The sequence below is a fragment of the Equus asinus genome, chromosome 29 (genome assembly GCF_041296235.1).
Source record: "Equus asinus isolate D_3611 breed Donkey chromosome 29, EquAss-T2T_v2, whole genome shotgun sequence".
Lineage (NCBI taxonomy): Eukaryota > Metazoa > Chordata > Mammalia > Perissodactyla > Equidae > Equus > Equus asinus.
The window spans coordinates 17,997,612-18,023,345 of NC_091818.1; the positions used below are offsets into that span (position 1 = coordinate 17,997,612).

A 25,734-nucleotide genomic window follows, 5' to 3' on the forward strand; every position below is an offset into this window, starting at 1 on the left:
TGTGATTGCCATCACGTTCATATAGAATAACCTAGTTATATAGCAATCTATATTAAGTTGATGGTCTCTTTAGTTTGACCTCTTGCTAAAAGCTCTATTCTTTTACTCCTCGCCTCCTGCATTTTATGTTTTTGATATCATATCTAACCTCCTTTTTTGTACATGTGTATCTGTTACCCTCTTATCATGGAAATGGATAATTTTAGAACTTTTGTCTTTTGATCTTCATATTAGCTTCATAGGTGGGTGATCTGCTACCTTTATTGAATATTTGGCTTTGCCAGTGATTTTGTTGCTTTTTTTTCATAGTTTTCTTACTCCTATTTGTATTCTTCTCTTTTCCACTCAAATAAGTCCCTTTAGCATTTCTTCTAAAGCTGGCTACTTGGTGATAATCTCTTTTGCTTTTGCTTCTCTGGGAAACTTTTTACCTCTCCTTCCATTCTGAATGATAACCTTGCTGGGTAGAGTATTCTTGGCTGCAGGTTTTTTCCTTTCAGCACTTTACATATATTGTGCCACTCCCTTCTAGCCTGTAAGGTTTCTGCTGAGAAGTCAGCCAATAGCCTATTGGATTTCCTTTGTATGTAACTTTCTGCCTTTCTCTTGCTGCTTTTAGGATTCTCTCTTTATCTTTAGTCATTGACATTTTACTTATAATGTGTCTTGCTGTGGGCCTCTTTGGGTTTATCTTGTTTGGTGCTCTCTGTGCTTCCTGTAAGTGGATGTCTATTCCCTTCCTTAGGTTAGGAAAGTTTCAGCTATTATTTTTTCAGGTAGATTCTCTGCCCCTTTGTCTCTCTCTTCTCCTTCTGGGACACTCATAATATGGATGTTAGTGCATTTGATGTTGTCCCAGAGGTCCCTTAGACTGTCCTTGTTCTTTTTAATTCTTTTTTCTTTTATTTGTTCAGCTTGGGTCACTTCCTCTAGTCTTTCATCCAGCTCGCTGATCTATTCTTGTGTATCATTGTTTCTCCTATTGAGTTCCTGTAGTGAATTATTACATTTCCAGGATTGTATTCTTCATTTATGATTGATTCTTTTTGATATTTTCCAATTCTTTCTTGATGTTCTCACTGAGTTCATTCATCCTTCTCCCAAGATCAGTGAGCATCCTTTTGACTCTTTGAACATTTTGTTGGGTCAATTGTTTATTTCTGTTTCATTTAGTTCTTTTTCTGGGGTTTTATCCTGTTCCCTTTCTTGGAATGCATTTTTTGTCTCCTCACTTTGCCTCTTTCCCTCCGCTTATATCTATGTATTAGGTAGGTCAGTTATGTCTCCCCACCTTGGAGAGTTGGTTTTATGTAAGAGATGTCCTATGTGGCCTAGCAGTGTGCTTTCCTCTCATCACCAGTTCCAAATGTTCCAGGACGATTGCCTGTGTGGGCTATGTGTGTTCTTCTGTTATGGCATTTTTGCTCTTGCTGCAGGTGCCCAGGGAGGCTTGGCTGTTCCCCTGGCCAGCAGGTTGTAATGCTCAGTTGTGTGTTCCTGCTATGATTCTTTCAGTCACTTTATTGGGTGTAGGGAGCCCCAGCACTGTTCACTGCAAGGTCAAATAGTACATCCTTGTTGCAACTTTTCTATTAAGTGAGCAGACCCTGAGCATGGCTGGATGCTAGGTTAAGGGGCTTACAATTGCTGTATGTCTCCAGCCTGCAAGGCAATTACCAACTCTCACAGGGTTGCAGCTGAGGGGGCCCACCACCAGCATCGGAGCACCCAATTATTTCAGTATGTGAAGTTGGGGCCAAGCACTTATGTGGCTGTTTGAGAAGCACCAGTCTCTGTAGCTGACAAGTCCCATCACCCAGATGGCCACACAACCCATCAACACAGTCCTGCCCTATGCACATGCCCCAACCCACTGAAGTGGACCCATGGCCCCACTGCACAGGCCCCACACACTCCACCAATGCAGGCCAGCCCCTCATGCACAGCCTGCAGTGCAGAGGCCGATCCATTCACCCACCTGTAGAGGTTCCAAGGATCCCACATATGTGGGCTCACAAGTTGCCTGAGGGCTTGCTGTTGGGTGGGGCCAGTTCCTATGGCAGGCCATCTGCCCTGGCTGAGCCAGAATAAATCAGTGCTCCAGTGAGTAGGCCAGACCCCTGTGCTAACAGGCCAGGGGAAGAACTCCAATGGCTTCTCCCAGCATCTCTGTCAGCATACCATTACTAGGTCACAATAATGGCTGCTGCCAATGTCTCAGTCCCTGGAGAGATCTCACCTCTCACCAAGATGCACCCAGAGGTGATCAAGTGAGTCTCTTTTCACCAAAGGACTGTGCACCTTTATTTCTGGTGATTTTAGGTTGTTTTCTGAAATGGGTGAATTTGTGCATGGGTCCTTTAAAAGCAGGCTTTTTTTGCCTATGTCTGATAGCTTTTCTGGGGACATTCTCATTGTAGTTAACATCCAGCAAAGCCAGGTATTATGACACTTGTATCAGTTGTAATGAGTCCAAAAGCTGCTTATTGTGGTACCATTCCCCTGTCCAGATGCCTCACTCCTCCAGGGAAGGCTTTGTACCTTAAGGCTGCTCCTGGCTGGCATTTTTCTTTACAGAAAGGAATTTCTGCCTCTTCTACTTCAATGAGCACTGTCCCTTATTGTGGGGTTTCTTTTTATCCAGTTTTCAGTTCCCTCTTAGGGGTAATCGTTCCAAGAGTAGTTGTAAATTCATTGTGTCCATGAGAGGAGGTGAGTTCAGAGTCTACCTATGCCATCATCTTGACACCCTTCACATTATCTATTTCATCTTTAGTTTGGTACCTTGTGGTTTGGAGGTAATTGGTACATTTCTCCTAAGTTATTGAATTATTAGTATAAAGTTATTCATAGTATTGCCTTATTATCCTTTAAGTAGCTGCATAATCTGTAGTGATAACTCATTTCATTCCTGATATTGGCTGTTAGTAACTTTCTCTTTATCCTTGTCAGTACTGCAAAAGGCAAATCAATTTTATTGGTTTTTTAATCTTTTTTCCCCACTATTTCCTAGTGTTTCTTCTTTTCAATTTCATTGATTCTGCTCTTATCTTTATTATTTGCTTCCTTCTGCTTACTTAAGGTTTATTTTGCTCTTCTTTTTCTACTTTTTTGATACAGGAAATAGATTATGGATTTGAGTTTTACTCTTTTCTAATGTAAGCATTAGTGCTATAATTTCACTTTCAGCAATGCTTTAGCTGCATCTCATATATTTTGATATGTTGTACTTTCATCTTCATTCACTCATGAATTTTTTTAATTTCCTTTGAGATTTCGTATTTGACCAATGATTTATTTAGATACACGTGTTTAATTTCCAACTGTTTGGAAATTTTCTTATTGTGTTTCTGTTACTGATTTCCAGTTTAATTCTACTGCAGTCAGAGAATATCCTCTGTACAATTTCAATTCTTTTAAATTGTTTGAGGTTTGTTTTATGGCCCAGAAAATGGTCTATCTTGGTGAATAGTCCATGAGCACTTGAAAAAAATGTATTCTGCTGTTGTTGTCTGACATGTTTTACATATGTCAATTTAATTCCATTGGTTGACTGTATTATTTGGGTCTTTTATATCCTTATTTATTTTATGCCTAGTAGTTCTATTAATTGCTGAGAGTGAAGTGTTGGAATTCCAAGTATAATTTTGGATTTGTCTATTTCTCCTTTTACCTCTATCACTTTTTGTTTCTTGTATTTTGAGACTGTTATTTGGTGTATATACATTTAGGATCATCATGTCTTCCTGATGGATGGATCTTTTTATCATTATGTAATGTCTCTCTTTGTCTCTAGTAATTTTATTTGCTCTGAAGTCTACTTTATCTGCTAGTATTAAGCCATTTCTTTTCTAAATTAATATTTGTGTGACATGTCTTTTTTTAATCCTTTTACTTTCCACCTATCTATGTTGTTCTATGTGAAGTAAGATTCTTGTAGATAGCATATTTTTGGATCATGTTTTTTCACCCACTCTGCTAATTTCTGTCTTTGAATTGGTGCATTTAGACTACTTACATTTAAAGTAACTATTCGTATGTTACGGCTCAAGTCTGCCTTTTTATTATTTGTTTTATCTTCATTTCTTCTATTGCTCACTCCTCTCTTTCCCTTTTCTTACCTTTTATAGGTTGCGTAACATTTTCAGGTTTCCTTTTTTTCTTTCTTTGTAGTGGTTTTGAGTATATAAAAACAGTATGATTCTTTTTAGTGGTTCTTCTAGGTATTAGAATATACATATGTAATTTAGTCTACTGATATAAATGTTTTACCACTTTGATCAGTAAAGCGTAGGCTTGTTAATGACAAATTCTCTAATTTTCCTTTATCTCAGAATATCTTTATTTCCCCTCATTCCTAAAGGATATTTACCTATAAATATAGAATTTCCAGTTGACAGTTATTTTCTTTCAGTACTTGTAAATTTTTTGCCACTTATTCCTCCATGATGTCACATGAGAAATCAGTATCATTCTAACCGGTGTTCCTCTGTAATAATGTGAAATTTCTTTCTAGCTACTTTCAAGATTTTTTTTGATCTTTAGTTTTCAGAAATTCAATTATGAAACTTGTCTTCATGTGGACTCTGCATTTATCCTCCTTGGAACTCACTAAACTTGAATCTGTAATTTTCTGTCTCTCACCAAACAGGGAAGCTTTAACCATTACTTTCTTTGAATATTTTTTTCAGTCCTACTCTCTAGCTCCTCTTGATCTAGGATACTGATGATATCATCATTAGCTCTTTTGTTGTCATCCTAGAAGTCCCTAAAACTGTTGTGTTTTCAGCCTATTTTCTTTGTGCTGTTCAGATTGAGTAAATTCAATTGATCAATCCTCAAGTTCACTATAATCTCCAACAATCTCCAAAGAGTTTTTTATTTTGGTCACTGTATTTTTCACTTCTATAATTTCCATTTGGATTTATTTTATAACTTGTTTTTCTTTGCTGAAATTTTCTATTTTTTCATTTGTTTCAAGAAAATTCATAATTGCCCATTAAAGTACTTTTGTGATTACTGATTTGAAGTCCTTTTCAGACCATATTATCTCACTCATAAGTAGAAGGAAAACAACAAGAAACAATCACATATAGACAGAGATTGGATTGGTGGTTATCAGAGGGGAAGTAGGGAAGGAGGAGGGTGAAAGGAGTGATTAGGCACATGTGTGTGGTGATGGACTGTAATTAGTCTTTGGGTGGTGAACATGGTATGATCTACACATAAATTGAAATAAAATGATATACACCTGAAATTTATGGAATGTTATAAACCAATGTTACCACAATCAAAATAAATAAATAAATAAAGTTCTTGTCAGATAATTCCAACATCAGGTTCATCTTGATGTTATCATCTGTTGATTGTCTTTTCTCATTCAAGTTGTGATTTTCCTTATTTTTGCTATGACAACTTTTTCTATCGTATCCTGTACATTTTGGATATGAGACTCTGCATTCTATTTAGACTTTTTTAAAATCAGGCAGTCCTCTATTGGGGTATAGTGAGAGAATCAGCTGAGTGTGTAGATTCAACTTTTCACTGGGCCCTGCTCACACCTTCCCGGCAAAAGTAGGGCACTGACTTTCACTGCCAAATTTTCTTCAAATGGGAGTGTGACCTCAGCATCCCAGTGGCCTACACTGACACCAGGGAGGGTGGGTGGAGAGTTAGCTGACATCACTTTGTTACTGCAGGATGTAAGTGGAAGTTCAGTGGAGATATTAGGGGATGGAAGGGTGAGCGGAGTGCTGAACCCCATCTCCTACCATCTCATTGATGTACATGGGTGTGGAGGCTCAGCTCCCCACTGGTCCCCAAAATTTTATTTTTAGAAAAAAATTCTAGTGTAATTATAGAGGCAGAATGGAACAGAGAGAGGAAAAGACTAATGACTGGAGGACTAGCTGGTAGGCAATTTAAATGATTTACCTTTAAATGAAAAGAGTCTGAACTAAGATAACAACTTCAAGGATGAAAAGAAAATAAATTCTGAAGAAAAATTTTAGTATCTGATTTAAAATGGAGTTTTATGAAAAGGGAATAATAATGGATCGATGGGTGACTGGAGAAAGAATACAGCACCAAAAAAAACCAGAACGAGATGTGATTTGGAATTCTTGAGATGACAGCAAAATATCCAAGTGGAAATATCCAATATAATAAGAAATATTAAAAAAATAAAATATGTATAAATCTAACAAAATATGTACAAGATCTATAGGAGGAAAACTACAAAACTCTGATGAATGAAATCAAAGAACTAGATGAAGGGAAAGATATTCCATGTTCATAGATAGAAAGATGACAGTTCTTTCCAACTTTATCTATAGATTCAATGCAATCTCAATCAAAATCCCAGCAAATTATTTTGTGGATATTGACAAACTAATTCTAAAGTTTATATGGAGAGGCAAAAGACCCAGAATAGCCAACACAATATTGAAGAACAAAGTTGAATGAATGACAATTTCCAACTTCAAGATTTACCATAAAGCTTTAGTAATCAAGACAAAAAGAGTAGACCAACAGATCACTGAAATAGAATAGAGAGCCCAGAAATAGACCCACATAAATATAGTCAACTGATTTTTGTCAAAGGAGAAAGGCAACACAATGGAGAAAAGACAGTCTCTTCAACAAATGGTGCTGGAACAATTGGACATCCTTATGCAAAAAAATTAATCCAGAAAATACCTTACACCCTTCCCAAAAATTAACTCAATATGGACCACAGATCTAAATGTAAAACCCAAAACTATAAAACTCTTAGAAGGCAGCACAGGAGAAAGCCTATGTGACCTTGGGTATGACTTTTTACATACAACATCAAAGGCACAATCCATGAAAGAAATAATGGACTTCATCAAAAAGTTCTACTCTGTGAAAGACAATATAAAGAGAATGAGAAGACAAGCCACAGACAGGGAAAATATTTTCAAAATACATATCTGATGAAAAGACTATTATCCAAAATATACAAAGAACATTTAAAATGCAACAATAAGAAAACAAACAACCTGATTAAAAACTGGACCAAAGACCTTAACATACACCTCAGCAAATAAGATATATAGATAGCAAATAAGCATATGAAAAGATGCTCCCCGTCATATGTCATCAGAGAAATGCAAATTAAAACAACAACAAGACACCACAACACACTTATTAGAATGGCCACATCTGGAATACTGATAATACCAAAGGGTGGTGAGGATGTGGAGCAATATGAATTATCATTCACTGCTCATGGGAATACAAAATAATATAGACCCTTTGCAAGAAAATTTGGCAGTTTCTTTCAAAATTAAACATACCTTATGATCCAGCAATTGTGCTCCTGAATATTTACCCAAAGGAGTTGAAAACTTTTATCCACACAAAAACCTACACACAGATGCAGCTTTATACACAACTGCCAAAACTTGGAAGCAGCCAAGGTATCTTTCAGTGGGTGAATGCATAAATAAACTGTGGTATGTCCAGAAAATGGAATACTACTCAACACTAAAAAGAAATGAACTCACACCATGAAAGGACTTGGAGGAACCTTAAATGTGTATTACTAAATGATGGAAGCCAATCTAAAAAGGCTACACACTGTATGATTCCAACCATATTATATTCTGGAAAAGGTAAAACTATATAGACAGTAAATCAGTGGTTGCCATGTGTTGAGGTGTGAGGGGAGGGATAAATAGGTGGGCACAGAGGATTTTTAGGGAAGTAAAAAATACTCTGTACAATACCATAATGATGGATGCATGTAATTATAAATTTGTCAAACACACAGAATGTATAACATGAAGAGTGAACCATGATGTTAACTACGGACTTTGGGTGATTATGATGTGTCAATGTAGGTTTATCAACTGTAACAAATGTCTGGTGTAGAATGTTGATAATGGGGGAGACTACATATGTGTGGGGGCAGGTGGCATATGGAAAATCTCTGTGCATTTCCCTCATTTTTGCTGTGAACCTAAATCTGCTCTGAAAAAATAAAGCAGTTGGTGAAGTAAGAGGATAATCAGAGTGTGCTAACATGAAAATGGTTAGTATTTATGTCATTCATCAAATATAACAGACCATGGAAATGAAGTAAGAAATCTATGTGTAGCTTATTCAAACTGTCTTTTACCTACCACCATTCCCACCTCCCAAAAAAATCACTAAAGAAGTGATATCAGGAAGATGGTAGAATAGGAGGTCCCACACACATACTGCCCTCCAGCAACAATAATTTAACAGCCATCCACAGACAGAAGTGCCTTTGTGAGAGCTGCAGGACCCAGGTGGGAGATTATGAAACCACCATGGAGCCCAAGATCCAGGAGGGCCATTTTGGGAAGGCAGGCTGGTGTAGAAGTGGTAGTTTTGCTGGCTGTGGATGCAGCTTCAGACCCAGAAATAGTACTGCCCCTCTGTGAACTCAGCTATAACCACATTTGGCGTTGGTCCTACTGCAAGCACCATTCACCAAGGTACCCAGTGGGAGTCACACCCAACCCTCCCCTGGTAACAGGCCTGCCAACCTCAGTCTGACTCTAGATCTTGAAGTGGCCCCATAACTCAGCTCCAGCCCAGTACAGCCACAGTCAGGGAGAAGTTCTGCCTGCCCTGGGACCCACCAGGAAATGCACCTATCTGTATCCCCAGAGGCAGGCCTACAGACCTCAGTATCAACTGTGGACCCTCAACCAGCCCTGTGACTCAGTTTTAGGCCCTCTTAGCTGTATACCAGGGCCAATTCTGCCCAACCAAGGATCTGCCCAATGACCTCCTGGGAGTACAGGAATCCAGACAGAACTACGCTTGGAGAGAACTACATTGGGTAACAGGCCCATCATCTGCAGATTCTGAAGTGGACCCTTTTCCCAGAGCCAGCCCTACTGACCAAAGTGCAGAAGGAAGCTCCATCTACCCAAAGACCAGACACAATCCACGCCCCACCTGAGCCCCTGGTAACACGTCTACCAACCATGGACCCCACTGCAGACCCAGCAGCAGCCACATGACTCAGCTCCAACTTCACTTGACAGTAATCCCTGAGACAATAGCATCAGCCAAGGCCCTGAGAAGAGAAGGTCTTTACCTGTCAAAACCAGTTTTTAAAGACTGAAGATGTGTTTGCTCTTTCAAATACACAGACAACAACACAAGGCTACACAAATCACAAGAATAAGACAACCATAATGCCACCAAAGAAGTTAATACAGCTCTAATAACTAACCCCCCAAAACAAGAGATCTATGGGGCTGGCCCAGTGGCATAGTGATTAAGTTCACACACTCCACTTTGGCAGCCCAGGGTTCATGGGTTCAGATCCTGGGCACAGACCTAGCACTGCTCATCCAGCCATGTTGTGACAGCAGCGCAGATAAAACAGAGGGGGATTGGCACAGATGTTAGCTTAGCAACAATCTTTCTCAAGCAAAAAGAGGAAGACTGGCAATGGATGCTAGCTCAGGGCCAACATTCTTCATATATATACAAAAAAAACTAGAGAGATATGAATTTCCTGACAAAGAATTATTTAAATATATTCTTCAAAATAATCTATTAAAAATGCCCAATAGATACAAGAGAACATAGACAACTAAACAAAATCAGGAAAACAATGAATGAACAAAGTGAGAAGATTAATAGAGAAATAGAAACCATAAAAAAGAACCAAACAGAAATCCTGGAGCTGGAGAATGATAGACTTGAAAAATTCAATAGACAGCATCAACAGCAGACTCAATCACACACACAAAAAAATCAGCGAACACAAAAACAAGTCATTTAAACTTAGCCAGTTAGTGGAAGGAACAAAATGAAAAAAGTGAAGAAAGTATACAAGACCTATGGGACACCATCAAATGGATAGACATACACATTATGGAAATCCCAGAAGAAGAGTGTGAGAATGGAGTAGAAAGCTTATTTAAAGAAACAATAGCTAAAAACTTCCCAAATCTTGGGAGGGATATGGACATCCAGATGCACGAAGCTCAAAGGACCCCAAACAAGATCAACTCAAAGAAGATAACCCTGAGATATATTATAGTCAAACCTTCAAAAGTCAAAGACAAAAAGAGAATTTGAAAGCAGCAAGAGAAAAGAGACTCTACACATGTAAGGAAATCCCCATAAAGCTATCAGCAGATTTCTCAGCAGAAACCCAGCAGGCCAGGGGGGAGTGGGATGATATTCAAAGTGCTGGAAAAAAATTCCAATCAAGAATACAATACCAGGCCAAGTTGTCCTTCAGAAATGAAGAGGAAATGAAGGCAGTCCCAGACAAACAAAGGTGAGTGAGTTCCTCATCACCAGACCTGCCTTACAAGGAATGCTAAAGAGAGTTCTTCAACTTGAAACAAAAGAATGCTAAGTAACAACATGAAAACATATGAAAGTACAAAACTCACTGGGTAAAGGTATATATATATAATCAAATTCAGAATACTCTAATACTATATTGGTGGTGTATAAATCACTTTTAACTCTAGTACAAAAGTTAAAATACAGAAGTATTGTAAACAGCTACAGCTATAACACCTTGTTATCAGATACACAAAATAAAAAGATGTAAAGTGTGACATCAGTAGCATAAAAGGTGTGGAGGAGAGAATCAAAAGTGATTTTACATCAGTTGCTATCAGCTTAAAGAGACTGTTGTAAGATGTTTTATGTAAACCTTATTGTAACTACAAGGAAGAAATTTCTAGTAGACACACAAAAGATAAAGGAATCAAAGCATACCACCACAAAAAAATCAACAAATCACAAAAGTAAGGCAGCAAGGGAGGAAGAAACAATGGATCTACAAAACGGTCAGAAAACAATTAACAAAATGACAACAGTAAGTCCTTATCCATCAGTAATTACTCTAAATGCAAATAGTTTAAATTTTCTAATCCAAAGATATAGATCAATTAATTAATTGAATTAATTTTAAAAAGGATCCAACAATATGCTGCCTACAAAAGACTCACTTCAACTTTAAAGACACACAGAGGCTGAAAGTGAAGGGATGGAAAAAGATATTTCACGCAAATGGTAACCAAAAGACGGCAGGGGTGGCTATAATTATATTAGGCCAAATATACTTTCAGTCAAGACTGGTTGTAAGAGACAAAGAAGGTCACTATACAATAATAAAGGAGTAAATTCACTAAGGTGATATAACAATTGCAAACATACATGCACCCAACATTGAGGCACCTAAATATATAAAGCAAATATTAACTGAACTGAAGGGAGAAATAGACAGCAAATACAATAACAGTAGGGAATTCAACACTCCACTTTCAACAGTGGATAGAGCTTCAAGACAGAAATCAATAAGGTAACAGCCAACCTGAAACATTATAGACCAAATTGACCTAACAGACATATACAGAACATTTTATCCAACAGCAGCAGAATATACATTCTTCTCAAGCACACATGGAAAATTCTCCAGGGTAAACCACATGTGGGTCAAAACACAAGTCAACAAATCTAAGAAAAGTGAAATCATAAGAAGTATCTTTTCCGATCACACTTGTAGGAAACTAGAAATCAATAACAGAAAAAAACCTCGAAAATTCACAAATATTAGACAACATGCTCATAAACAACCAATGGGCCAAATGAGAAATCAAAAAAGAAATCAGAAAGTATCTTGAGACAAATGAAAATGAAAACACAAAATACCAAAGTTTATGGGATGCAGCAAAAGCAGTTCTAAAAGAGAAGTGTATAACAATAAAGACCTACATTAAGAAAAAAAGAAAGAGGGGCCGGCCCAGTGGAGTAGTGGTTAACTTCGGCATGCTCCATTTTGGCAGCCCGGGGTTCACAGGTTTGGATCCCAGGCACGGACCTACACTACTCATCAAGCCATGCTGTGGTGGCAATCCACATACAAACTAGAGGAAGATTGGCACAGATGTTAACTCAAGGCCAAATTTCCTCAGCAGAAAAAAAGAGCAAGCTCAAATAAAGAACCTTATGCCTCAAGGAACTAGAAAAGAACAACAAACTAAGCCCACAAGTAGCAGAAAAAGGAAATAATAAAGATCAGGCCAAAAATAAATGAAATAGAGACTAGAAAGATAATAGAAAAGATCAACAAAACTAAGAGTTGGTATTGTGAAAATATAAACAAAATTGACAAATCTTTAGCTAGACTAGTCAAGAATAAAAGAGAGAAGACTCAAATTAATAAAATTATAAATGAAAAAGGAGACATTATAATTGATGTTAAGAAATACAAAGGACCATAAGAGATTACTATCAACATTATACACCACTAAATTGGATAACCTAGAAGAAATGAATAAATCCCTATAAGCATAAAACCCACCAAAGTTAAGCAAGGAAGAAATAAAAAATCTGAACAGACCTATAGTGAGGAGATTGAAACAGTTATCAAAAACCTCCTGATAAGGAAAAGCCCAGGACCAAATGGTTTCATAGGTGAATCATACAAAACATTTAAAGAATTAATGCCAATCCCTCTCAAATTCTTCCAAAACACTGAAGAGGAAGGAACACTCCCAAACTCATTTTATGAAGCCAGCATTACCCTGATACCAAAGCCAGATAAAGATACTACAAGAAAATTACAAGCCAATATTCCTGATGAACATAGATGCAAAAATCCTCAACAAAATACTAACAAACCAAACTCTACAGCACATTAAAAGTATTATACACCATGATCAAATGGGATTTGTCAAGTGGGATGTAATGATGATTCAACATATGCAAATTAACAAGTGTGAAACACCATATTAACCAATGAAGGATAAAAACCATATAATCACCTCAATAAATGCAGAAAATGCATTTGACAAAATTCCATAACCTTTCCTGATGAAAACTCTCAACAAATTGGTATATAAGGATCGTACTTCAACATAATCAAGGCCATATATGACAAACCACAGCTAACATCAACTCAATGGTGAAAAGCTTAAAGCTTTTCCTCTAAGATCAGGAACAAGAGAAGGGTGCTCACTCTCACCACTTTCATTCAACATAGTACTGGAAGTCCTAGCCAGAAAATTTAGGCAAGAAAAGAAATAAGAGGCATCCAAAGTAGAAAGGAAGAAGTAAAACTGTCTCTGTTAGCAGATGACATGATCTAATATATAGAAAACCCTAAATACTCCACCAAAACATTGTTAGAACTAATAAATGAATTCATTAAAGTTGCAGGATACAAAACAATATACAAAAATCAGTTGTGCTTCTATACACTAACAATGAACTATCAGAAAGACAAATTAAGAAAACTATCCCATTTACAACAGCATCAAAATGAATAAAATACTTAGGAATAAATTTAACCAAGGAGATGAAAGATCTGTACTCTAAAAACTACAGAACATTGATGAAGGAAAATGAAGAAGATACAAATAAATGGAAAGATATCCTGTTCATGAATTGGAATAATTAGCATTGTTAAAAATGTCCATGCTACCCAAAGTGATCTAGAGATTCAATGCAATCTCTACAAAATTCCAATGGCAGTTTTCACAGAAATAGAAAAACAAGCCTAAAATTCACGTGGAACCAGAAAAGAGCCTGAATAGTCAATAAAATCTTGAGAAAGAAGAACAAACCTAGAGGAATCACACTTCCTGATTTCAAACTATGGTAATCAAAACAATATGATACGAGCATAAAAATAGACACACAGGGCCCGGCCCCATGGCCTAGTAGTTAAAGTTCCCTGTGCTCTGCTTCTGCTGCCCGGGTTCTCTGGTTCAGATCCCAAGGGTGGACCTACTCCACTCAGCAGCCATGCTGTGGCAGTCTTCCACATATAAAGTAGAGGAAGACTGGCACAGATGTTAGCTCAGGGCAAATCTTCCTCAGGAAAAAAAAACAGACACACAGACCAATGGAACATAACAAAGAGCCCAGAAATAAACTCATGCATGTGGTCAACTAATCTTTGACAAGGGCACCAAGAATACACAATGGGGAAAGGATAGTCTCTTCAATAAATGGTCCTGGAAAAACAGGATATCTACATGAAATAGAATGAAATGGGACAATTACCTTATACCATACACAAAAATGAACTCAAACTGGATTAAAGACTTAAATGTAAGACCTGAACCTATGAAACTCCTAGAAGAAAACACAGGAAAAGCTCTTTGGCATTGGTCTTGACAATGATATTTTGGACATTACACCAAAAGCACAACCAACCAAAGCAAAATAAACAAATGGGATTGTGTCAAACAAAAAAGTTCCTGTACAGTGAAGTAAATATCCACAAAATGAAAAGCCAACCTACAGAATGGGAGAAAATATCTGCAAACCATATATCTGACAAAGGGTTAATATCCAAAATTTATAAGGAGCTCATATAAATCAATGGCAAAAATAATAACTCAATCAAAAAATTGGCAACGGGCATGAATAGACACTTTTCCCAAAAAGACATACAAATGGCCAACAGGTACATGAAAAGGTGCTCCACATCACTAATCATTAAGGAAATGCAAATCAAAACCACAATGAGATATCACCTCACACTTGTTAGGATGGCTATTATCAAAAAGACAAGAGGCAAGTGGTGGTGAGGAAGTGAAGAGAGGGACCCTTGCACACTGTTGGTGTAAATGTAAACTGATATGACCATTATGGATGACAGTATAGAAGTTCCTCAAAAAATTAAAAATAGAAGTAACATACGATCCAGCAACCCCACTTCCAGGTATCTACCCAAAGGAGATGAAATCACTATCTTTGAAGAGATATCTATACTCCCATGTTTGCATTCCTTAATGGAATATTATTCAGCCATAAAAAAGAAGCAAATACTGTCATTTGTGACAAGATGTATGAACCTGGAGGACATTATGCTAAGTGAAGTAAGCCAGACAAAGACAAATACTGTATGATCTCACTTATACGTGGAATCTTAAAAAGTTGAACTCTTAGAACCAAATAGTAGAATGGGGTTGCCCGGGGACTGAGGGGTTGGGAAAATGAGGAGATGTTATCAAAGAGTACAAACTTTCAGTTATAAGTTGAATATGTTCTAGAGAGCTAACGTACAACATTATGTTCACAGTTAATAATATTAACGTATTGCATACTTGAAATTTTCTAACAGAGTGGATCTGAAGTGTTCTCACTGCAAAAAAAAAATGCTATGTGAGGTGGAAAAAAATTACTGAAGGTATTCTATGATGATGACTTATTCATCTATTTAATTTCAAGACAGCTAGACCTCAAATATCAAAAACGAGTGTCAACAGATAATAGGAGTATCATTGTAATCATTTAAACCTTCCTCTCACCCAGCAAAAACAGCTTTTCTCAACTAAAAAGTAGGAAATTATTCTTTGGAACATATCCCTGTCCTTCCGCAACTTTTAATGATGATGTTCATGAACAATGAGCTATTTAATTATACCTAAAATAGTTTCCTATTTACTACAGAAGCTACCTAATCAAACTGAGTGAAGAACTTATAAGCTGGATATTTCAAAGCCAGCAATGTCCAATAGAATCTTCTAACAACAGGCACACGTGGCTACTAAGCACTTGAAATAAGGTTAGTGTGACTAAGAAACCGGTTTTTTAATTAAATTGAACTGAATTTTAATAGCCACATGTGGCTAGCGACTACTGTATTAGACAGTGTCATTTCAAACTATTAAAAATTTCAGATAGGAACAAGCTGACTAGACCACTGAATTTGATTTAGAAGTTCTATGTATAGTATAATATCTGAACCACTATCTTACATTTGTTACTAATTATATACCCATTCTTACTGTTTTTAATTGTATTAAGTCTTAGATGTTACTTACGTGGGTTTAGACAACATGGTTTTTAAGGAGTATTTAGACTGCTGTTTAAGGCGATTTTTCAGTTCTTCAAGTTTTTGCACCTGGCTTACTAGTTGTGCAATGCTTAAAGTGACTGTTGTGTCAGATGCTGGCAACTCTGCTTCTGAAATAGTTTGATCTTTACTTATCTAAAATAATAAAATTAGCCAGTTACTTAGGAAATACTCATTTTACTCCCATACCTCAAAGACATTTCATTTCACTTATCATATCTAAACAATTTTTATATTATTATCTATAGCTATAATCAAATACTAATATTTTACAAATATACAAGCAATTACCTAGGGACATAATTATAGCTAAATGTTGACTTTTACATGTCAAAACTCAAATCCAATATTCTGTTTACTATTCTAATATATAAGCATTTTAAGCAATTTTAATAACAATTGTCACAGGATCACTTAAAGGCAATTCAAAATATTTACAAGCCAATTCTAAAGTAATTACTTCTCCAAATCCTTTCTAAAAAGACTCTTACTGTGACAAATTATGGAGAGATAGTAATTTGCTCTCAAAGGACAATAGCTTCTACTAACTCCCAGAAGTTAATGTATAAAGGTCTATGGAGCTGGCATTCCTCAGTGTGCATGGGTAAGACTGAGACCCACTGGGATGTCTCAAGCCTTTTGGAATAGATCAAGTTGCAGAGTAATGAGCAGCTGGGAGAATCAGTAAGATCCACAGAATAAGATGACAAACCATAATTGGTATTCTACGCAATAACTATTTAAAGAATGTTCAGCAAGAATGAGTGCTCAAGATACCACAATGACAGAAACTAGAAATAGCCAATATGTGGAGGCATAAATAAGCAGAGCAGCAATTGAGGTCAAGAAGTTTTTACAGGAGAACAGCACAGATCCACGCATGTGGACACCTCCAATCCTTATGATGGGAGGGAAAGCTGGAAAAAAAATGAGTCAAGACATAGTCCTAGGAACTAGCAAAGAGAAATTCTAGCACTGGGAATTTAAAATAGAGACTTCATTTTAGTAATGGCTACTTGGAATTGGTTAGGATATAATAGCAGGAGGTGAATACTAGGCAATGTGCCTGAAGTGCGAGATTGGGGGAAGCAGAGCAGGTGGAAGGAAGCAGGAGATGAATGGAGACTCTGTGGACAAAGACAAGATCCCAAACCAAAAAACACCAATCATAAATTGAGTCTAAAAAGTGATGTAGCAATCACGCACAGTTATCAATTTATTGCCCCTCATCTAAAAATCCATCTGTACTGTCTTGCTTATGGTAGTGGAACATTTCTCTCTTGACAGGTTGCATGTTAGCCTTTGTCAGTAGAGGGTCCTAGACACTAAAGGATGAAGAAGCTTTCCTAGTTCTATCATTACTCTCTGCTTAATCCTAGGGAAGTGCACACTATATCTAATATTTCTCACATCCAGCAAGTTTCAACAGCACTACCCCCATGGGTAGCTTCCTGGCAAGGTCCCTAGCATGGCACACTCCCATGGCCTGCTTCTCCCAAAACTTCTTAGCAAAATCCACCAGTGCAGAACATCTCTTTGGGAAGCTTTGCACCCTTGTGAACAGCTTGCTACCAAGAGGTACAGTACCTTCCTGGAAGATGGCTTTTCCTAGCACCAAAGAGGATGCCTTCCCAGTGTACCACCCTCATGGGAAGCTCCCCAGTGAGTACCAGTTCTACCAGCATGGCACCCCAAAAACTTCTCTGCCATACAGTGATGACAACTGTTCCTTCTTCACAAGGTCTGGATCTTAGCCCTGGCTTAGGGGGAGGAAAAAGATGGGGGTATTCAGACTTGTTCCTTCCTTGAGTACTCTGCTTCCATCCTAGAGGTAGACACTACTCTCTGGATCTTCTACCCCTTTATTGTTGAGAGTTATCTTTACCTTTTTAGTAGGTATTCTCCTGTTATAATAATTCTTTATGTGAAACTTTCCTTATTCAAATTACTGTATGGTGTTTGTCTCTTTATTAGACCATAACTGATATATTATATTTCCCAAAAGAGATTAAATTTGAACATAGGTCCTTTCTAGGAGACTAGATGATGTCATAGAACTAAAGGAATATGGAATAGACAGTGGGACTATCAGCTATAAGACTTCATCAAAGAGACCAACTGGGAACAGGTTCCAGGAGAACAACTCTGAAGCATATAGGCTACACACTTATCCCACATTTCTCTGGTTCAGCTCACCATACATTCTGAAGACTTCAGCATGTATCTTTGTATCTCTGTTAATGCAACATAACCACAGGCATTAACCTCACCATCATGTGCTGAAAATAAAATGTGTCAACAATAAAAACAAGATTATTCCAAGATTCTCAAATGTTAATGTGAATAATAAACCTCTAAGGAGTCTGATAAAGAGGCAGATTCCTAACACAAACACATGCACAAAAAAACCTTTAATTCAGTAAAACTTATTCAGAGATCTGAAGTGTGCATTTATAACAGGTATCTTGGGTGATATTTAAACATGATACACTGGGTGATATTTAAACATGATCCATCAATTATACTTTGAGAAACACTCCTCAAAAGGCGGAAGATAATACAAACACTTATGCAATGTATCTGATACAGCAAATTAAGGAAATATTCAAGAGAAGCAGTTATGGGTTTAAATATGGAAAAACTTGAAACTCCAGATCAGAAGTTTAGTTGTGTACTGAAGATTATTTCTGGTGACTCTGAATGCACAAATCAGGATTTCAGGCATACTAGAGATCATGATAACTGTCAATAAAGTGTAAACAGTAGCTACAGAGAAAAGCAGACATATTTAACAGCAATTTATGACATAAAATCCAAAATTAAATATTAAATTAGATGGAATGGAGTTGTCAAGGTAAATTACCACATTTCTGGTCTACCCAATTAAATACATGGTACTACCATTCACTGAGACAAGGAACACTGGAAAAGGTATGAGTTTAGGGGTAAAAAATTCTTGATTTTGATCCATTGGGTTTGAGGTGAAATAGTCTAGTAGGTAACTACACTTCCAGAGTTCAGAGGATGTTTTTGAGCAAAGGTGTACATTTCTAAATTACCAATATAAAGGTAATACTTAAAAGGAAAAACTGGATGAGATTGCCTAGGGGAAAGTCTGGAGTTAAAAAGGAGGCAAAAGATGAAATCTTGAGGCCTTCCAACATTTAATGGTTAGATAAAGAAGCTGACTCTAGAAAGGAGACAGCAAAAAGCTGAAACAATAGCCAGGAGAGCGTAATTCACAAGCCAAAGGAAAAGTGTTCTAAAAATGAGGAAGTGGAGGGACGGTTTCAAGATGGCAGCACTGGCAGACTCTAAACTCACCTCCTCCCCCAAATACAATGAATTTACAACTACTCTTGGAACAATTACCCCTAAGAAACAACTGAAAACTAACTAGGTATAAACTAACTAGAAAAAAGACACCCTCTAACAGCAATACTTCATGGCCAGCCAGGATCAGCCTTAAGATATGAAGCCTTCCCTGGAGGAGAGGGGGATCTGGGCTGGGGAGCATTACCACAATAAGCAGATTTTGGACTTAGCACAACTGAGACAAGTGGCATAATACCTGGTTTTGCTGGCTATTAACTACAATGGGAAACACCCCCAAGAAAAGATATTAGACATAAGAGGAAAGAAAAGTTTGCTCTTAAAGGGCCCATGCAGAAATTCACCCATTTCAGAAAGCAACCTAAAATCACCAGAAAGAAAAGTGCAAAGTCCTTTACTGAAAAGAGACTCATCTGATAGGCTCTGGGTGCATTTCAGTGAAGGAGAGACCTCTCCACAGACTGAGACATTGGTGGCAGCAATTATTATGACCCAGTAGAGGCATGCTGACACAGAGGCTGCCAGAAGCCACTGGAGTTCTTCCCCTCACCTGTTAGCTCAGAGATCTGCCCCATCTACTAGAGCACCAATATAATCCATCTTAGCCAGGGTAGGAAGCCCATCCTAGGGACTAACCCCAACCAACAGCAAGCCCTTGGGCAGCTTATGGACCCACATAAGCAGTGCCTAAAACCTCTGCAGTTGGGTGAGTGGATCCACTAGTGTAGGGTGGGGTATTTGTGAGGGGAGGGCCTGAATTGGGGGAACAAATGGGGCCTTTGCAGCTGGGCAAATGGGTCTGCTCTCATGGGTTGGGGTACACACATGGGGTAAGACTGCATTGATGGGGTGTTTGGCCCTGCGGGCAATGGGGCTGGTCAGGTGGAGCAGACTTGTGCTTCTCAACAGCCACATGGAGGATCAGCCCCACCTTCCAAAGCCTGAAACAACTGGGTGCAGCCATTGGACCCAACTGGAGGCCTGAAGCAATTGTAAGCCCCTGAAGAGAGAGACAAAGGGGCAGAGAATCTACCTGAAGAAATAATAGCTGAAACTTTCCTAACCTAAGGAAGGGAATAGACATCCACTTACAGGAAGCACAGAGAGCACCAAACAAGATAAACCCAAAGAGGCCCACAGCAAGACACATTATAAGTAAAATGTCAATGACTAAAGATAAAGAGAGAATCCTAAAAGCAGCAAGAGAAAGGCAGAAAGTTACATACAAAGGAAATCCAATAGGCTATTGGCTGACTTCTCAGCAGAAACCTTACAGGCTAGAAGGGAGTGGCACAATATATGTAAAGTGCTGAAAGGAAAAAACCTGCAGCCAAGAATACTCTACCCAGCAAGGTTATCATTCAGAATGGAAGGAGAGGTAAAAAGTTTCCCAGAGAAGCAAAAACAAAAGAGATTACCACCAAGTAGCCAGCTTTAGAAGAAATGCTAACGGGACTTATTTGAGTGGAAAAGAGAAGAATACAAATAGGAGTAAGAAAACTATGAAAAAAAAGCAACAAAATCACTGGCAAAGCCAAATATTCAATAAAGGTAGCAGATCACCCACCTATGAAGCTAATATGAAGATCAAAAGACAAAAGTTCTAAAATTATCCATTTCCATGATAAGAGGGTAACAGATACACATGTACAAAAAAGGAGGTTAGATATGATATCAAAAACATAAAATGCAGGAGGCGAGGAGTAAAAGAATAGAGCTTTTAGCAAGAGGTCAAACTAAAGAGACCATCAACTTAATATAGATTGCTATATAACTAGGTTATTCTATATGAACGTGATGGCAATCACAAGCCAGAAACCTGCAATAAATACACAAAAAATTAAGACAAAGGAGCCCAAACATAATACTAAAGAAAGCCATCAAACCACAAGGGAGGAGAGCAAGAGAAGGAGAAAGGAACAGAGAACTACTAAAACACCCAGAACAAAAGGGAAAAAATGGCAATAAGGACATTCTTATCAATAGCTACTTGAAATGTCAATGGACTAAATGTTCCAATCAAAAGGCATAGGGTGGTGGATTGGACAAAAAAACGAGACCCACATATATGCTGCATACAAGAGACACACTTCAGACCTAAAGACACTCACAAACTGAAAGTGAAGGGATGGGTAAAAATACTACATGCAAATGGCAATGAAAAGAAAGCTGGGGTAACAATACTTATATCACACAAAATAGACTCTAAAACAAAAACTGTAACAAGAGGTAAAGAAGGGCACTACATAATGATAAAGGGAACAACTCCACAGGAGGATATAACACTTGTGAATATCTATGCACTCAACATAGGAGCACCTAAATATATAAAGCAATTATTAACAGACATAAAAGGAGAAATAGACAGAAACACAATAATAGTAGGAGACTTTAAGACTCCACTTACACCAATGGACAGATCAGCCAAACAGAAGACCTATAAGGAAACATTAGTCTTAAATGACACATTAGGCCAGTTGGACTCAGTCCATAGGTACAGAACGTTCTATCCAAAAACTGAAGAATACACTTCTTTTCAAATGCAAATGGACCATTCTACAAAATAGGTCACATATTAGACCACAAAACACGTCTCAATAAATTTAAGAAGATTGACATAATACCAAGTATCTTTTCTGGCCACAAAGGTATGAAACTAGAAATCAACTGCTGGAAGAAAATTAGAAAAGCCACAAATATGTGGAGATGGAAAAAAAATGCTACCGAACAACGATTGGGTCAATGAAGAAATCAAAGGAGAAATCAAAAAGTACCTGGAGAAAAATGAAAAGGAAAATATGACATGCCAAAACTTATGGGATGCAGCAAATGCGGTTCTAAGAAGGAAGTTTATAGCAATACAGGCCTACCACCTCAACAATCAAGGAACATCTCAAATAAACAATCTAACAGTGCACTTAAAGGAACTGCAAAAAGAAGAGCAAACAAAACCCAAGATCAGTAGAAGGAAGGAAATAACAAAAATCAGAGCAGAAATAAATGAAATAGAGACTACAAAAACATAGAAAAAATCAATGAAATGAAGAGTTGGTTCTTTGAAAAGATAAACAAAATTGACAAACCTTTAGCCAGACTCACAAACAAAAAAAAGAGAATGCTCAAATAAATAAAATCAGAAATAAAAGAGGAGAAATTACAACGGACACCTCAGAAATACAAAAAACTATAAGAGAATACTACGAAAAGCTATACACCGACAAATTGGATAAATTCCTAGAATTATATAACCTTCCAAAACTGAATCAAGAACAAATAGAGAATTTGAACAAACCAATCACCAGTAAGGAGACCGAATCAGAAATCAAAAACCTCACAAAAAATAAAAGTCCAACACCAGACAACTTCCCTGGTGAATTCTACTAAACATTCAAAGAATGCTTAATTCCTATCCTTCTCAAATTGTTCCATACAATTGAAGAGGAGGGGAGGCTTCCTAACTCATTCTATGAAGCCACCATATCCTGATACCACCACCAGACAAGGAAAACACAAAAAAGAAAATTACAGGCCAGTACCACTGATGAACATTGACGCAAAAGTTCTTAACAAAATACTACCAAATCAAATACAATACATTAAAAAGAATCATCCACCATGACCAAGTGGGATTTATCCCAGGGATGCAGGGATGGTTCAACATCAAATCAATAAACATGATACACCACATTAACAAAATAAAGAATAAAAATCACAGGATCATCTCAATAGATGCAGAGAAAGCAACTGACAAGATATAGCATGCATTTATGATAAAAACCCTGAATAAAATGGGTATGGAAGGAAATTACCTCAACATAATAAGGACGCTATGTGACAAACCCACAGCTAATATCATTCTCAACAGAGAAAAACTGAAAGCTATCTCTCTAATAACAGGAACCAGACAAGGATGCCCACTTTCACCACTCTTATTTAACATAGTATTGGAAGTCCTATCTAGAACAATCAGGCAAGAAAAAAAAATAAAAGGGATACAAATTGGAAAGGAAGAAGTAAAACTGTCACCATTCGCAGATGATTATTTTATATATAGAAAACCCTAAAGAATCCACCAAAAAACTTTTAATTAATAAATGAATATGAAGTTGCAGGATACAAAATCAACACTCAAAAATAAGTTGCGTTTTTATATACTAACAAGGAAGTAGCAAAAAGAGAAATTAATACAATACCATTTACACTTGCAACAAAAACAATAAAATATCTAGGAATAAACTTAATCGAAGAGGTGAAAAATTGGTACACTGAAAACTATAAAACATGGTTGAAAGAAATTGAAGAAGACACACAGAAATTGAGGGATATTCCATGCTCTTGGATTGGAAGAATAAACAAATGTCCATACTTGCTAAAGCAATCTACAGATTCAATGGAATCCCTATCAATGTTCTAACGACATTTTTCACAGAAATAGAACAAAGAATCCTAAAATTTATATGGAACTACAAAGGACTCCGAATAGCCAAAGGAACCCTGAGAAAAAAGAACAAAGCTGGAGGTATCACACTCCCTGATTTCAAAATATAATACAAAGCCATAGTAACCAGAAGCAGTGTGGTACTGGCACAAAAGCAGGCACACAGATGGAACAGAATCAAGAGCCCAGAAATAAACCCACATGTTTATGGACAACTAACATTCAACAAGGGAGCCAAGAGCATACAAGGGAGAAATGAAAGTCTCTTCAATAAATAGTGTTGGGAAAACTGGATAGCCAAACGCAAAAGAATGAAAGTAGACCATTATTTTACACCATACACAAAAATTAACTCAAATATATTAAAGACTTGAATGTAAGACCTAAAACCATGAAACTTCTAGAAGAAAACACAGGCGGCACGCTCTTTGACATCAGTCTTAGCAGCATATTTTCAAGTACGATGTCTGACCAGACATGGGAAACAATAGGAAAAATAAACAAGTGGGACTACATCAAACTAAAAAGCTTCTGCACAGCAAACCAAACCATCAACAAGACGAAAAGACAGCCTAACAATAGGGAGAATATATTTGCAAACCATATATTTGATAAAGGGTTAATATCGAAAAGATATAAAGAACTCATACATCTCAACAACAAAAACATTAACAACCCAATTAAAAAATGGGCAAAAGATCTGAACATTTCTCCAAAGAAGATATACAGATGTCCAACAGGCACATTAAAGGATGTTTAACATCACTAACTAATAGGGAAATGCAAATCAAAACCACAGTGAGATATCACCTCACTCCCCTCAGAATGGTTATAATTAACAAGACAGGAAACAACAAGTGTCGGAAAGGATGTGGAGAGAAGGGAACTCTCATATAGTGCTGGTGGGAGTGAAAACCATTGCAGCCACTATGGAAAACAGTATGCAGAGTCCTCAAAAAATTATGAATAGAGCTACCATACAATCCAGCTATTCCACTGCTGAATATTTATCCAGAGACCGTGAAAACACAAATGCGTAAAGATATATGCACCCCTATGTTCACCGCAGCATTATTCACCATAGCCAAGACTTGGAAGCAACATAGGTGCCCACCAGAGGATGAATGGATAAAGAAGATGTGGTATTTATACACGATGGACTACTACTCAGCCATAAAAAAGGATGAAATCTGGCCATTTGTGACAACATGGATGGACCTGGAGGGTATTATGCCAAGCAAAATAAGTCAGAAGGAGAAAGTCAAATACCACACGATCTCACTCATAAATAGAAGATAAAAACAACAACAAACAAACACATAGACATTGGATTGGCGGTTACTAAAGTGGAAGAAGGAAGGGAGAAGGGTGACAGAGGTGATTAGGCACATGTGTATGGTGATGGATTGTAATTAGTCTTTGGATGGTGAACATGATGTAATTTACACAGAAATTGAAACATAATGATGTACACCCTAAATTTATGTAATGTTATAAACCAATGTTACCACAATAAAAATAAAGAAAGAAAAAAGAAAGAAAATAAAAATGAAGAAGTGATCAACACTGTAAACTATGGCTGGGGTAAAGAAAATTGCCTGTTGAATTTAACAACATATAAATTGTGGAAAACCATACAAAAAGTTTTCTTTGTTATGAGAACACAATCCAGTCTGGGTAGGCTGAGAAATGCTTTGGAAATAAGAACAGAGTATACAGTAAATTAGTTCTAAACCTGTAAATTATGGTCCTCAGCTCAACTGTTAAGGTTTTACAGAAAATCTATAAACAACTCTGTTTCATTTGATATTCCTAGTTGGCTCTTTCAAAGAAAGAATGTCCAGATTATCCTCTTCACTAGGTGCCAATTTATCAGTTGACAAACACTTTTTCAAAAGATAATTCAACCAGTTTCATTGTGCCTAAACTATCTACAAGTTTTTTTCTCTCTTCTCTTTTATAAATCTTGATTTTTGCATTTATTCCCTGAAAATAATCCACTAACGATTTCCTTCATGTGAGTAAATCTGCATACAAAATAGTTTTTAAAAATTGGTTATGAAAGGCAAAAGAGAAATAAGCCTATAACTGGAGGGGAATGTAGCATCAAATTAAAGAG

The 25,734-nt window shown here is 37.1% G+C and overlaps 1 protein-coding gene across 1 annotated transcript in view; it reads right to left on the bottom strand.

Moving 5' to 3' along the window:
• Positions 1–25,734, bottom strand: part of CCDC7 (coiled-coil domain containing 7) — a 432,318-nt gene that overhangs the window by 370,332 nt on the left and 36,252 nt on the right. The window contains exon 6 of the mRNA XM_070500835.1: positions 15,813–15,979. Within this exon, the coding sequence (XP_070356936.1) occupies positions 15,813–15,979 (167 nt within the window). The remainder of the gene's footprint in view (positions 1–15,812; positions 15,980–25,734) is intronic.